This window comes from Arachis ipaensis, chromosome B09 (genome assembly GCF_000816755.2).
Source record: "Arachis ipaensis cultivar K30076 chromosome B09, Araip1.1, whole genome shotgun sequence".
Taxonomy (NCBI): Eukaryota; Viridiplantae; Streptophyta; class Magnoliopsida; order Fabales; family Fabaceae; genus Arachis; species Arachis ipaensis.
The window spans coordinates 105,126,811-105,141,965 of NC_029793.2; the positions used below are offsets into that span (position 1 = coordinate 105,126,811).

At 37.7% G+C, this 15,155-nt stretch overlaps 1 protein-coding gene across 1 annotated transcript; it reads left to right on the plus strand.

Moving 5' to 3' along the window:
* On the plus strand, positions 11,784 to 14,978 carry LOC107615741. Its single transcript, XM_021112310.1, has 4 exons — positions 11,784 to 12,192; positions 12,296 to 12,976; positions 13,081 to 13,278; positions 13,403 to 14,978. Exons 1-4 carry the CDS (start codon positions 12,162 to 12,164, stop codon positions 14,779 to 14,781), a joined length of 2,289 nt encoding a protein of 762 aa, XP_020967969.1. The 5' UTR covers positions 11,784 to 12,161; the 3' UTR covers positions 14,782 to 14,978.

Sequence of the window (15,155 nt, forward strand, 5' to 3'; positions counted from 1 at the left end):
TCTGAACTTGTCAATGGCGTAAACCACTGCAAGTAGTTCTTTTTTTGTGGTTGTGTAATTTTTCTGGGCATCATTTAGAACACGACTGGCATAATAAATGACATGCAGAAGCTTGTCATGCCTCTGTCCCAATACTGCACCAATGGCATGATCACTGGCATCACACATTAACTCAAATGGCAATGTCCAGTCTGGTGCAGAAATGACTGGTGCTGTGACCATTCCTTAGATAATCTGCAAAGCGAGCAAATTGCTTATCCTGCTCCTCTTTCCGGAGTTTTTGAGGATAAGGTATCTTGGCTTTATATTCCTCAACCTTAGTGGTTAAAGAAGCCTTTTTAGAGGGGTTGTTATCAGCACTTGTGTGTGTCTGATCCCTCACTGGCAATTGAGTACCAGAGTCAGAAGCTGGAGTGACGTTAGACGCCAACTCACTGTCTGTTCCTGGCGCCTGAACGCCAGAAATGTGCCCATTTTGGGCGTTCAAAGCTGGATTATGCCCCCTTTGGGCGTTCAACGCCAGATTCTTGCCCATTTCTGGCGTTGAACGCCAATCCTGCCTTGTTTCTGGCGCTGAATTCCAGTTTTGGGCATGGTCTGGGCGTTCAGCGCCAGCCTTCCACCCATTTTCTGGNNACCAGCAAGTGCATTGGGTCGTCCAAGTAATACCTTACGTGAGTAAGGGTCGAATCCCACGGAGATTGTTGGTTTGAAGCAATCTATGGTTATCTTGTAATTCTTAGTCAGGAAGTCAATTATGTTTATCAGTTGAATTGTGAATAACCAGTAGAGCATAAATTAAAAGTTACTTGTTGTGCAGTAATGGAGAATATGTTGGAGTTTTGGAGATGCTTTGTCCTCTGAATCTCTGCTTTCCTCTGTCTTCTGATTCACGCACGCACGTCCTCCTATGGCAAGCTGTGTGTTGGTGGATCACCATTGTCAATGGCTACCTTCCATCCTTCCAGTGAAAACTACGCTCACGCGCTCTGTCACAGCACGGCTAATCACAGGTTGGTTCTCGATCCGGTTGGAATAGGATTTACTATCCTTTTGTATCTGTCACTAACGCCCAACCTTCAGGTACATGGAAGAAGCATCTCCATCCCTACCATTGGAGCAAACAATTTTGAGCTTAAACCTCAATTAGTTTCTCTAATGCAGCAGAACTGCAAGTTCCATGGACTTCCATCTGAAGATCCTTTTCAGTTCTTAACTGAATTCTTGCAGAGCTGTGATACTGTTAAGACTAATGGAGTAGATCCTAAAGTCTACAGGCTTATGCTTTTCCCGTTTGCTGTAAGAGACAGAGCTAGAGTGTGGTTGGATTCTCAGCCCAAAGATAGCCTGAACTCTTGGGATAAGCTGGTTACGGCTTTCTTAGCCAAGTTCTTTCCTCCTCAAAAGTTGAGCAAGCTTAGAGTGGATGTTCAAACCTTCAGACAGAAAGAAGGTGAATCCCTCTATGAAGCTTGGGAGAGATACAAGCAACTGACCAAAAAGTGTCCTTCTGACATGCTTTCAGAATGGACCATCCTGGATATATTCTATGATTGTCTGTCTGAATTAGCTAAGATGTCATTGGATACTTCTACAGGTGGATCCATTCACCTAAAGAAAACGCCTGCAGAAGCTCAAGAACTCATTGACATGGTTGCTAATAACCAATTCATGTACACTTCTGAGAGGAATCCTGTGAGTAATGGGACGCCTCAGAAGAAGGGAGTTCTTGAAATTGATACTCTGAAAGCCATATTGGCTCAAAACAAAATATTGACTCAGCAAGTCAATATAATTTTTCAGAGTCTGAATGGGATGCAAGCTGCATCCAACAGTACTCAAGAGGCATCTTCTGAAGAAGAAGCTTATGATCCTGAGAACCCTGCAATAGCAGAGGTGAATTACATGGGTGAACCCTATGGAAACACCTATAATCCCTCATGGAGAAATCACCCAAATCTCTCATGGAAGGATCAAAAGCCTCAACAAGGCTTTAATAATGGTGGAAGAAACAGGTTTAGCAATTGCAAGCCTTTTCCATCATCCACTCAGCAACAGACAGAGAACTCTGAACAAAAATACTTCTAATTTAGCAAACTTAGTCTCTGGTCTATCTAAGGCCACTGTGAGTTTCATGAATAAAACAAGGTCCTTCATTAGAAATTTGGAAGCACAAGTGGGCCAGCTGAGTAAAAGGATCACTGAAATCCCTCCTAGTACTCTCCCAAGTAATACAAAAGAAAATCCAAAAGGAGAGTGCAAGGCCATTGATATAACCATCATGGCCGAATCCAAGGAAGAAGGGGAGTACGTGAATCCCAAGGAGGAAGACCTCCTGGGACGTCCAGTGATCAATAAGGAGTTTCCCTCTGAGGAACCAAAGGAATCTGAGACTCATCTAGAGACCATAGAGATTCCATTGAACCTTCTTACACCCTTCATGAGCTCTGATGAGTATTCTTCTTCTGAAGAGAATGAGGATGTTACTGAAGAGCAAGTTGCCAAGTTCCTTGGTACAATCATGAAGCTGAATGCCAATTTATTTGGGGGTGAGACTTGGGGAGATGAACCTCCCCTGTTCACCAATGAACTGAATGCATTGGATCAACTGAGATTGCCTCAGAAGAAACAGGATCCTAGAAAGTTCCTGATACCTTGTACCATAGGCACCATGACCTTTGAGAAGGCTCTATGTGACCGGGGGTCAGGAATAAACCTCATGCCACTCTCTGTAATGGAGAAACTGGGAATCTTTGAGGTACAAGCTGCTAAAATCTCATTAGAGATGGCAGACAATTCCAGAAAACAGGCTTATGGACAAGTAGAGGACATATTAGTAAAGGTTAGGTTGAAGGCCTTTACATCTCTGCCTCCTCTCCTCCATATTTTCTTCTTCTTCTTCATCTATTCTTTCTTCTCTTGCTCGAGGGCAAGCAATATTCTAAGTTTGGTGTGGTAAAAGCATAAGCTTTTTGTTTTTCCATTAAGATTGATGGCACCCAAGACCGGAGAATCCTCTAGAAAAGGGAAAGGGAAGACAAAAGCTTCCACCTCCGAGTCATGAGAGATGGAAAGATTCATCTCCAAAGCTCATCAAGACCACTTCTATGATGTTGTGGCCAAGAAGAAGGTGATCCCCGAGGTCCCCTTCAAACTCAAGAGAAATGAGTATTCGGAGATCCGGATGAAGACAGCAAGAAAGTAGAAGTTCAGAGGGACGAAAGCATCTCTATTCCTTTATCTGAAATTCTCACCAATGATATACATAAGTATTTCTATCGTTATTTTCTGTCTATTTATAATTTATTTTCGAAAACTTCATAATCAATTATTATCCGTCTGACTGAGATTTACAAGATGACCATAGCTTACTTCATACCAACAATCTCCGTGGGATCGACCCTTACTCACGTAAGGTTTTATTACTTGGACGACCCAGTGCATTTGCTGGTTAGTTGTATCGAAGTTGTGAATGAAAAACGATTTATTAAAACGTGCGTACAGAGTTTTTGGCGCCGTTGCCTGAGATCACAATTTCATGCACCAACACTTAATTGTTTACATTCTTCCTCTTCTTCCAGTTGGTTAACAGAAATGACTCCAAGGGGAAAGAGGAGAAGATTAGTGCTCTTGGATTTTAATTCCTTATAACAAGCTTTCTTTTATTGTTATCAGCTTGATTCTCCTTGCTTGTTAGGGTAGGGGTTGTATTGTTTCTCCATCCCCTATGCATCTTCCTCTTGGGACCTTCCTCCTTGGTGGGTGGTGACTGCAACTCCAAACTTAAGTTTGATGTATGGACAAACTGTATGAGTTATCACCAAGGGGGGAGGTTTCAGTATTGTACTCTACATGAAAGTACCTCCTTTGTCAAGGGGTAGTGGAGGTTTAAAGACCTCGATAATTATGTAATACTTCTGTAACCTCATCACCAATTCCCCTCTCTCAGCATCAGAGAGGTTTCTTTCAGTAGATAGAGACCAATGCTCCAAAACCTCAGCAAAAGGAATATTAATTTGTAGCTTCTTAGAGCCTTCCAAGGATTGTGCGTAGTGATTGTCCTTGGTCTCCTTTTGGGTCTTTTAAGGGTGTGGTACTTCAGGCTTTCTTCTCATGAAAGGGGCATGTAATAGTGTGCTTCCAGCCTCTTCTTGAGTCTTTTCTTCATCTAGTTCCTTAACAATATGTACCATTTTAGGCTCAGTCCCCTTGGTATTAAGGAGGGCCTTACAGTCTTCTCTTGGATTCACTTCTGTGTTTCTAGGAAGAGTGTTAGGGGGTCTCTAAAGTTTCTGAGGAAGGTTCCTCTGAATGACTACACTGCACTCCTTAGTAAGTACCATTGTCTCTACTTCCCTCAAATCCCTCTTGTTATTCAGTATTTCCTTCATGAACTTAGCATATGATGGCATTTGTTCAAGAGCCTCTGCAAAAAGGATTTTGATCTCTAGTTTCTTGAAAGCTTCTAAGAATTTGGCAAATTGCCTATCCTTTTCTGCTTTCTGGAGTCTTTGAGGGTATGGTAACTTGGCCTTGTACTCAAGGGCCATGAGTGGTGTAGGGTGAGTGTCTATAGTGCTTATAGAAAGGCTACCAGCTTGTTTAAGAGAGGTGTTCTCAGCACTTATACGTGTCTGGCCTCCCTTGGACTGGCGTTCAATGCCTAGGCTGCCCCTTTCTGGGTGTTGGATACCTGGGCTGCCCCCTTCTGGGAGTTCAGCGCTCTCATGAACGCCTTGAACTACAGCTTGTTCATATTCTGCCAGCTCTTCTCCCTGCCTTTTACTGTTCTGAGGCCGGGTGTTCTTAATTGAAGAGCTTGGCACTCTTCTCTTATCTATTCAGACAAGTGTTGTTTAGCCTGGTTCAACCGTGCTTTCATATTTCTTATGGAGGCTTTGGTCTCCTGCATGAAGCCTTGCTGGCTCTTTACAAGTTCTGCTATTGTAGGTGCCAGGTCAAGAGTACTCCGAGGCTATAGAGGCTGAGGAGGAGGGTTGATAACTGAACTTTGCAGGCTCAACACTTGTTGTGTGAGAAAGTTCAGCTGCTGGACTAAAGATTCATTTTGTTCATGGATAGCAAATTCAATTAGCACTCCGTTGTCCTCCCTTTTCATTGAGGTCTTCTCTGATGAGTATAGGTTTTGGTTGTTAGCCACCATCTCAATGAGTTCGTTGGCTGCCTCTAGAGTCTTCTTCATGTGTAAAGAGCCACTCGCGGAATTATCCAGGGATACATTGGCTCTTTCAAAGAGTCCGTCATAGAAGACATCCAGCTTGATCCACTCTGTGAACATTTCAATGGAACATTTTCTGAGCGTCAACTTATACCTTTTCCAGGCGTCATAAAGAGACTCATTATCCTCTTGTTTGAAGCTTTGAATGTCCAGTCTTAGTTGGGTTAACTTCTTTGGGGGAAAGTACTTGTTCAGAAATTTGCTAACTACCTGACTCCAGGTATTCAAGCTTCCCTTGGGTTGGACATCCAACCAATTCTTTGCTTGATCTCTCAAAGCAAATGGGAAAAGCATCATCCTATAGACTTCAGGATCCACTCCCTTGGTCTTTACAGTATCACAGATCTGCAGAAAGTCAGAGAGGAATCTAGTAGGGTCTTCTTGAGGAAGTCCGTGAAACTGGCAAGTTTGTTGCACCAAGATGATCAACTGTGGGTTGAGCTCAAAAGGAGCTACTCCAATAGGAGTTATACTAATGATCCTTCCATAGAAGTCAGGAGTGGGAGCTGTATAAGATCCCAAGGTTCTTCTGGGTTGTGCATCCTCATTTGGATCTATATTGATTTTTGGTATTCCTGCATAAGCAAGAGACAAAGAAAAGTGGGAGTCTCTATGTCAAAGTATAGAGAACACCCATTGAGATACCCAAGAAGAAAGAACAAGAATTAAAAATTCTCCTTTTTTTTCGAAAATAAAAATAGAAAGAAAAAAATAATTATGAAATTCGAAAAATTTTAAAAAAATTTAGAAAGAGATGTGTGTAAAAATTTTTGAAATTCAAAAAGAAAGAGAAAAGAAAAATTAAAGAAATACCAAATTAAAAATTAAAACAAGATAAAGCAAACAATTAATTAAAAAGATTTGAAAATAAGATAAAAGATTTTATTTTGAAAATTTTTGAAATTTAAAAAAGAAAGAGTTAATCAAAGATTTTCCAAATTGAAATTTGAAAAGGAAAATCAAACAATATAAGATAAGATTTAAAATTAAAATAGCAAATTTGATTTTTTTTTTTTTTTTTTTGTAAAAAGTTTTGAAATTAAAAGAGGAAAGAAAAAGGAGAATAAAAGAGATACCAATTTTAAAATTAGAATAAGATAAAACAAGTAACTAACTAACTAACAAGATTTGAAAATAAAATAAAAGATTTGATTTTGAAATTTTGAAAATTTAAAAAGGGGAAGTCAAAAGAAGATCTTTAAAATTGGAAAGAAAAAGTCAAACAAGGAAAGATAAGATTTGAAAAGATTTTGAATTTAAATTTTGAAATTTGAATTTTAAATTTTGAATTTTGAATTTTAAAATTTTGAATTCTAAAAATTGAATTTGAATTAAGATAAGATAAAAATCTGAAATTTGAAGAAAAGGAAAAAGATAAGATAAAGATCTAAGATACTAAAAGATAACTATCAAGACACCAAACTTAAATTTTGAAATTAAATCAAAATAAGATAAAAAGAAATTTTTTGACTGATTAATGCTCTTGTGTTCTCATTCCTCTCTTTCGTTCGTAATGCTCTAATCTCCAATTCTAGTAGTTTACTTCCGGCTGAATCAATGTGAATAGGTCAATTTCTATCTTCCTTTCTGTTGTGTTTATAGGTTATTCAACGACTGCATTGCCTCAGTAACTTTCCTGTAAGGAATATGAATATCATCCCTGGGAGAAGGGCCTCAAGGCTCCAACTATTGGTTGTTTAAAGTTACGGTTGTTCGATGTTCAAGTTTCTCTTGGCTTTGGGAATAGATTAACCAGGTGTTGGATGAGAAGCAGCCTAGCCCAATCTTGACTGAGTTTGAGTTGCAATAAGCTTGAAAATGTAAATTCGTGTTAGCCCAGAAGAGAAGAAATTGACCTGGACTAATTTTGAAATATCTGATCAATCAAATTGCAGCTGGAAATACAATAAGCGAATCTACTACAATGGAAAGACTAAGGAAATCCTAACTTCTCATCTTTGTCATACTCTTCCAACGGTAGGTGGAGGACTCTAAATTTGAAATTTTGAAATTGGAATTTTTAAAATTTGAATTCAAAACAAGATAAGATAAGATTTTTAAAATTCAAATAAAGATAAAAGATAAGATAAAGATTTGAAAAAGATTAATAAGATAAACAAGAAAAATTTTAAATTTTGAAAAGATAAGCAAAAAGATAACTAATTAGGACACCAAACTTAAAATTTTTGAAACCAAAAGATAAGATTTTTGAAAATTGAAAGAAAAAAATACAAAAAGACACCAAACTTAAAATTTTGAAATCAAACAGAGAAAAACATCAAGAACAATTCGAACACAAGGAAGAAAAACAAGAATAATTTTCAAAGGACTCAAGAAAAGAAAAACCAAAAAGATACCAAACTTAAATATTGACACAAGACTTAAACAAAAGAAAAAGTTTTTGAAAAATATTTGAAAAAGAAACCAAGAAAATTCAAAACTTTTAACAAGAAACAAGAACAAAAGACTCAAACAAAAAGAAAAACAGTAAAAAGTACCTGATCTAAGGAAAAAGACAACCGTTAGTTTGTCAATCTCGAACAATCCCCGACAACGGCGCCAAAAACTTGGTGCGCGAAATTTAAAACTCCGCACAACTTAGCCGGCACAACTTAATAGCTCAGGTGAGTGAGGGTTGATCCCACGAGGATTGTTGAATTGAGCAAGTAATAGTTATCCTGCACTTCTTAGTCAGGCAAATAGAAAATTGATTGATTGTTGTTTGAACGCGCATAAGATAAATAAGAAAGCAATAAAGAAATAGCAAAGAAACAATAGTGAGAAATCACTTAAGGTTTTGGAGATGCCTTATCTTTCCGGATTAACTTTTTTTACTGTCTATTCCAATAATAGATGATTCATTCCATGGCAAGCTGTAAGTGATTAACGCCACGCCAATGGTCATTAATCTCTTCTGATTCACATCAACCGCCACGCCAATGGTCAATCGATCTGAACGAGGATGAAGCTCTAGCAATTCAATCTCTAATGATCCTACTCAAAATGTCACAGACAAGGTCAGATCTTCCATAGCGGAGAACGAAGCTTTATGATTCTAGCTTATACCACAAAGGCCCTAATCACCCTAGAACTCGGTTGAACATAGGTTTCCATGTCCCCAACGAGATTGTGAATTATCCGTCTAAAAGATGTCACCTCAAGCTTGTAGTTCAATGATATCCCTCCCGAGACTTGCAAGAACTCATGTAGAAAAAGGGGTCATACTCCGGTCCACCCCAGATTCGTAAAGATGAAGAACGAGAATGCATCTTAGAATAGAACCAAACATATATTGAAATAGAAACAGTAATATTATTAATCCATGAGAATCAGCAAAGCTCCTAATCTTAACCTAGGAGGTTTAGTTGCTCATGATTTACAGAAAATAAAATATGAAACATGTAGAGAGGCAAGAGTTTTTAACAAGGGTGAACTCTTGTCTATATATACTAATCTAATGACTAAGGATTACAATAGTAAGATAAACTAGACTCCTGGGGCGAAAATCCACTTCTTGGACCCACTTGGTGAGTGTTTGGGCTAAGTTTGGGGTGAATCCATGTGCTGGGACTCCTCTTGGGGCGTTGGACACCAGGCTTGCTCCCTTTTGGGCGTCCAAACGCCAGTTTGCTCCCTTTGGGGCGTCAAAATTCCAGGCAGGGGGTCAGATGGGCGTTCAACACCCGTTTTCGGCCTTCATTTCCAAAGATAAGTATGGACTATTATATATTTCTGAAAATAATAATAGTAGTAGTAGTAAAAAATTAAATAAAATTCTCAAATTACCCTTCTCTCCATCACTACTACCATCATCTCTCCCCTCCTCTCTCTCTCCCTCAATATTCTCAGTACCACCGCCTTGCACTCCTCCTCAACCGTCACTCTAACCCCTTCTCCACACACTCCGTCATCGGTGTCGGTCGTGACTCAACAACACCAACACCACTATCACCAGCATAATCATCTAACGCAAGCTCAGCCTCTGTCTATGCCGAAAAGAAACCCTATATCTAAGGATGCTGCAAGTAATGGGAGTGATTTGTTGGGATCTAAGGATGCTGCAGAATGTCACGGCGGTCGATATCGGTAGGTTGCTCTTCAGGGGCCTCGAGAACAATGGCGAGGACGAGAAGTTCAAATCATAGAAGTTCCCTTTCAACAGCTGCGAATTCGCCGCCGCCCTCGTTGTATTCTTCCTCTTCGCCGCCAGCCTTTTCTACATCTACCTCACCATGCCCGCCTCCGGCCGCATCAAGCTCCCACGCACCCTCTCCGATCTTCACCTCCTGAAGTAAATAAAGATCCATCTTTGCATTATTATGTTATCATCCTCGTAGATTTGTTTGAATCAAATTAGCACTAGATGAACGTAGCATAAGATTAGTTGAAAGATTAGTGATTTAGACAGGTGGGAGAAAGCCTCTTTTAAAAAAGAAAGTTTTGGAATTTGTTGTGTTGTTTTGAGTGTAAGGGTATGTTTGAATCTTTTTTGTGTAGTTTATTGTATTATTTCTTTGAATACAGAGAGAATCTTTTAGCATATGCGAGTAAACCGTCACTACAGTTAACCTCATCATCCTCACCGTCTTCCATCACCGTCAAACTTAACCATCTGGCTTTCGGAATTTAACATCCTAATGGAACCTATAGAGTGCATGAAGAGGCTTCTGCATTACGCATTTTTTGCTTCCACCATTCGAAAATTCGGATCGGGTTCTAGAGAATCGCATTCCGGGCTGCTCAACGTAGGTGTGGGTTGTTTCCTCTATGGACAACGACGATAAGATGTGGTTTCACACTAATAGCGACTCGAAGATTTCAAAGAAATTATGTTGCTGAATTTGAAGGATGAAACAATAGAGGAGGAAGCGACGGGGTTGGAGATTCGGAAGGAGAGGAAGGTGAGGGGGAAGCGGAACCTGCGGTTGAGATCAAGGTCGAAGAGGTGGAGGGAGGAGGAAGGGTGGCAATGGCGGTGGTGGTGATGGTAATGAAAGCAGTGATGGTGGTATTTGGGGAGGAAAGTGGTGGTAGAGTTTGGTATTGGAGTCGCTAAGAACATTTAGAGAGAGAGAGAGAGAGGAGAGATGATGGTAATAGTGGTGGAGAGAAGGATAATTTGAAAATTTTATTTAATTTTTTAGAGTTTGAATAATTTTACTTGCAGAAATCTATTTTTTATGAGTTTAAATGGTAATTTCTATCTTCTATGAATAAATATTTCAGCATTTTCAACTTTCATGAATAGAAATGATAGTTTACTCTTAATTATTACTTTCTAAGGGTATTTCCTAAATTTACTATCTTTGCTACAAAAAATTTCCAAAGAATCAAGTAATAAATAAAAAAGTTGCAAAAAAATTAGAATGTTGTATTAAACTTTGTAAGGCCAATTAATTTCTAAATCCAAACGATCATGACTGTTCATATGCTTTTAGGTCAGCGTGGGACAAATTATGTCATAAAATACCGAAAGCACAACAAATTGTAATCACTAATCTCTAATTGCAAACTATGATTAGGGTCATCACTCGGAACACTAAACTAAGCAAACTGGCCCAGACACTTGCAATCTGCTTCTATCATTTATACCTTAATTACAAAAAATAAATAAATAAAGAAAATGGCATTTGGGGCATTACCTATAATCCACCACCAACTTTACTTTATAAAAGAATTGAGAACGGGAAGAGTAGTAATATTTATCGAACAATGCTTTATCATTTTTAGATTTTGGTGTGATCTTAGTTCTAACTTCTAAGTTCTCTAAATCTTGTCGTCTAATTTTAGATTGAGTTAGATGTCAATAGTGATGGGTTAAGAGTATAAATATTCCGTGGCGTTCCGTATGGTCTAATTTAATTTTTGAAAAATCAAATGTTTTAAAATTGATTCTGGAAAATAAAACCATAAGTCACACTAGTGACTAGTCTATTTATCAGTTATATAATAATACATAGTCTAAATGATTTTGTGATCCGTCATTATTTAACTAATAAAATGACCAATATAATTTACTATTATATTTGTCAATGATTAATTTAAAGTGATCGATCTTTCGAAGATCAAATTGGCAAGAAGTGTGATCTTTCAACGACATTGCAACCATTAACCATAATATACACATCTTACTCTAGGTATACAAATAAATTATCTGTAGCAGACAAATGATGAAGCCTATTGGACTAAAAAAATAAACTTAAGCCCCATCAACAGACTCGTACCATTCTCTTTACAATGTATATGGCTATGTGAACCTTATTCTTGCTTAATTTTAATGAACTTGTCCCCAGTGCCTATCTGTCAAGTACATTGTTCAATGGTTCTTTTGTTGATGGTTGTCACTTTAAGACAGCCAAGAACAACACTCACACCTATTTCTCTTTGTGAAAAAAGGAATAACAAATGAAAAAGACATTTCATTGTTTTGAATATGTATTTCCCAAAAGCTTAACCATGAAAAGATTTGATTAGTAGTAGTGTGACCTTCCCTAGTTTCTCTTATGTGTCTGCAATAATTGTTTGAGAATTAGTTTAAGAAAATTTCAACAGACAGAAAGAACTTTATTTGGTCATATTTTGCTCTTAAATTATAAAGCACTTCTTTTTATGGTAGAAAAATGTTGATCATAAAGAGGTGATCATATGTGTTGTATCGTGACCAATTTTGATGATTTCTAAGCAGACAAAAAACACAGAAAATGAGGCTTGTGTGGCAAGCAATAACAGCTTAGTAGCAGTTTAAGTATGAACAACTTGGCAATCTCACAAAAATCAAGTGTTACATTTCACCATTCAGTGTTATATTCAAATATAAACACTTCTGATGTTGCAGGTTCTTAATTGATATTGATTGATTGTGTACTAGTCTCCTTATATTTCTTGTATTGCAGGCATTCGCAAACTGAGCATCGTCGAGGAAATGGGTAACAATAATACAACTGATATCAAAGGTATGTGGTTGAGTGCATACATCATTGGAATGTCGAAGAAAGCGTTGATGTAGTAGAGTTTATTATATTTCTTGCTTCACAAGAAACATTTTCATTGTTGCAGAAGAAGACAACGAGCGCGAAGCTGAGAAGAAAACTCATAATGACCTCAATCATCACGAAGATAGTGTGAAGGAAGAGAATGAAGTAAACCCAACATCCAAAAGGGAATATGCTGACTCTAAATCTGCAGAGGAATTTTATGTTCATTCAACAAGTGAACCTGCGAAAGATGAGCCACAAGAAGATAAGCTTACAGATGATTTAAAAGTAGAAATGCAAGCAGTTCCAACAGCTGAAGGCAAAGATGTTGAGGAGAAAGTTACATTGCCAAGCATGTCCAAGAATGATTCTTTCCAAGAAGGTACTAATGCAGGCAATGCGCATATGGAGAATCGAATGATTCCAACTTCTGAAAGTGAAGATTTTCGGGAGAAAAATGCACCTTCTGATCATACAGGAGGTGAAGGAGATACTAATGCAGGTGATGTGCATACACGAAATCAAAGGCATCCAACTGCAGAAGGCACAGACGTTCAAGAAATCGATACTATGTCGGCTTTAGATCATAGCAAAGCAAGTGATCCTAAAGAACATGTATCTCAGGGTCTAGATACTCATCATGCCAGTAACAAAGATGAAACTGAATTTGTTCTCTGTGACAGCCGAACCGATGTTCTTGCTAAAAGTACCATTGTGGATTCAGAGGATCAATTTGATTTGACAAACTCTAATGATAGTGCAGGTTCCCAATTTATTTCATAATGCTATATTTTTCAATTAACTAATAGCTACTTAGTGAAGAAGTGGCATTATAACATTTTTGTTCTTTGTAATTCTGTTTCATAGGGCAAGAAATACTTGAAGTTGGACCACCTGACAGAACTGAAAATGCTGAATCAATTGAAGAAGGTGGTGAAAAATGTGAAATTTTGTCAAGTTCTTCATTAGTAGATACTGAGGATTATGGAAATCAAACAGAATCAACTTTAAGGGAGGATCCGTTGTTAACAAATCTTGATCACCTTGAAGAAGATCCTAAACAAGGTTAGAAGAACATAATTAAATTCTAGTGTTAAACTTCAATCATAGATTTATACTTTCACATACAAAATGATGAAGAAAATTTAAGAGCTCTTAGTTAATTCCATTTTTGGTTGAATTCTTACAGAGGAAGAGGACACAAAAGTCTTAATATCGGCCATGGAGGACATGTTCAATGAAGCAGAACTTCAAGAATCACCAGTTGCGGATCAAGTCCTCCCTGAATCATCACTACCAAAAGGTGATTTTCTGGATACTAATCTTATTTGTCCTGAAGATAATGATGTTGTTATAGAAAGAGATACACAAACACAAGAAAACAATGTATCTTCTAACATTTCTGGAGACAATGATAGAGATGAAGTAAAGAATAGTTTGGGAGATTTATCTGGAATCAGATCCAATTCGCCAAGTGGCAACATAAGCAATGGTACTAATTTGTTGACCAAGGTAAATGGGGAACACTCGTCAATGCATGAATTTGAGGAAAATCACAAGTTGCTTCATGCAGAATCAACAACAGAAAATTCACATGAAAAGAGTCCTATAGGGCCTAATGGGGACTCCAATGGAGAAAGAAATGAAGAACCAACTTGTAATGGGCACCATTTTGATGACTGTGATGATAACAACCCCAACAAGAAGGATTCAGATGAAACCAGCAGTGTTTCAGAAGAACAAAATCATTATCTTGTGTTTCCTGAAGCTGAGTCTGAACTTCTTCCAGAGGCTTCACATGCTGCTGAAAAAGGCCTTGAGGTTTTAGAACAATGCAACTCTCAGTTGGTAACCACAGATCATGTTGAATCTTTTTCTCTGCATAATTCTAGTTCCTTGTTACATATCTATAGTTTCCAAGAGGGCACTGAGAACCACACCAAAAATCACAATGCCTCAAGCATGTCATCCTCGGATTGTGAAGACGCAACTTCAGTCAATGATAAGAATCGCAACTATGCTATAGAAGATCAAAATCATCACCTTGTTGTAGCTGAAGCTGAAGTCCTTCCACTTGTTTCACATGTAGAATCCTTTTCATTGCAGAATTCCAATTCCCTTTCACATGAGAAGCTGAATTCTTCAATTGATGATAAAGCATTTGACAATGAATGTGAAGATTGCACTGATCCATGTCCGAACAATTCTACACTTGAAACAAGGGAAAGTACATCAACAACAACAACTACTGTAGATAACTGTTCTTGTCAGATACAAAAATCACCAAGCTTCAATCTCAATCTTCAAATTGGAGAATCAGAGCAGAGTCCATTGCTCTATGAAGATAAGTGCAGTACAAGTGAGATGCCAGTGGAAGAAGAGAAAATAGTTACAATGGAAAGAAGCTACAGTGAGAAATCTAAGTACTCAGAACAAGGTAACATTGCTGGAACATGTGAAACAGTAGAGAAGGAAGTGACACCAACTATGCCAAAATCAAAGGAAAAGAGAAAGGCTGTGTCTTCATTCTTCATCAACTGCATGTGTTGTGCAACTGTTGCAAATTGAATTGAAGCCTTCTAAACTATATACTTATTTATTTTTCTTCTTTATTTGTGAGGCTGAGTTTTCTTTTCTTTTCTTTTCTTTTCTTTCATGTTGATTGCTCAATGTGAAGCTTTGATCTATATAGACAGATATTGGTTCTTCTGTGGTGTAAATTTTACTTCACATTGATTGTAAAGTTTGTTTTCAGAACACTGATTTTGGAATTTTGTGGAGTTTTTCGTATTGAGATAGAAGCAATTATATTATTAAGCGCTTCTAAATATTGATTTTGAAATATTAATTCACCAACAAAATGATCTCAATACATAGATGGAAATTGGTTTAATACTTTATTTTGATAAAATCGTTAGTCATCCAAATAAAAATAATTTTAA

Bases quoted from the DNA above. Each gene is read 5' to 3' on its own strand.
- LOC107615741 (XM_021112310.1), top strand. From the start codon at position 12,162: ATGGGTAACAATAATACAACTGATATCAAAG. The intron at 12,977-13,080 runs GTTCCCAATTTA...TCTGTTTCATAG, and splicing joins AAACTCTAATGATAGTGCAG to GGCAAGAAATACTTGAAGTT. The intron at 13,279-13,402 runs GTTAGAAGAACA...GAATTCTTACAG, and splicing joins TGAAGAAGATCCTAAACAAG to AGGAAGAGGACACAAAAGTC.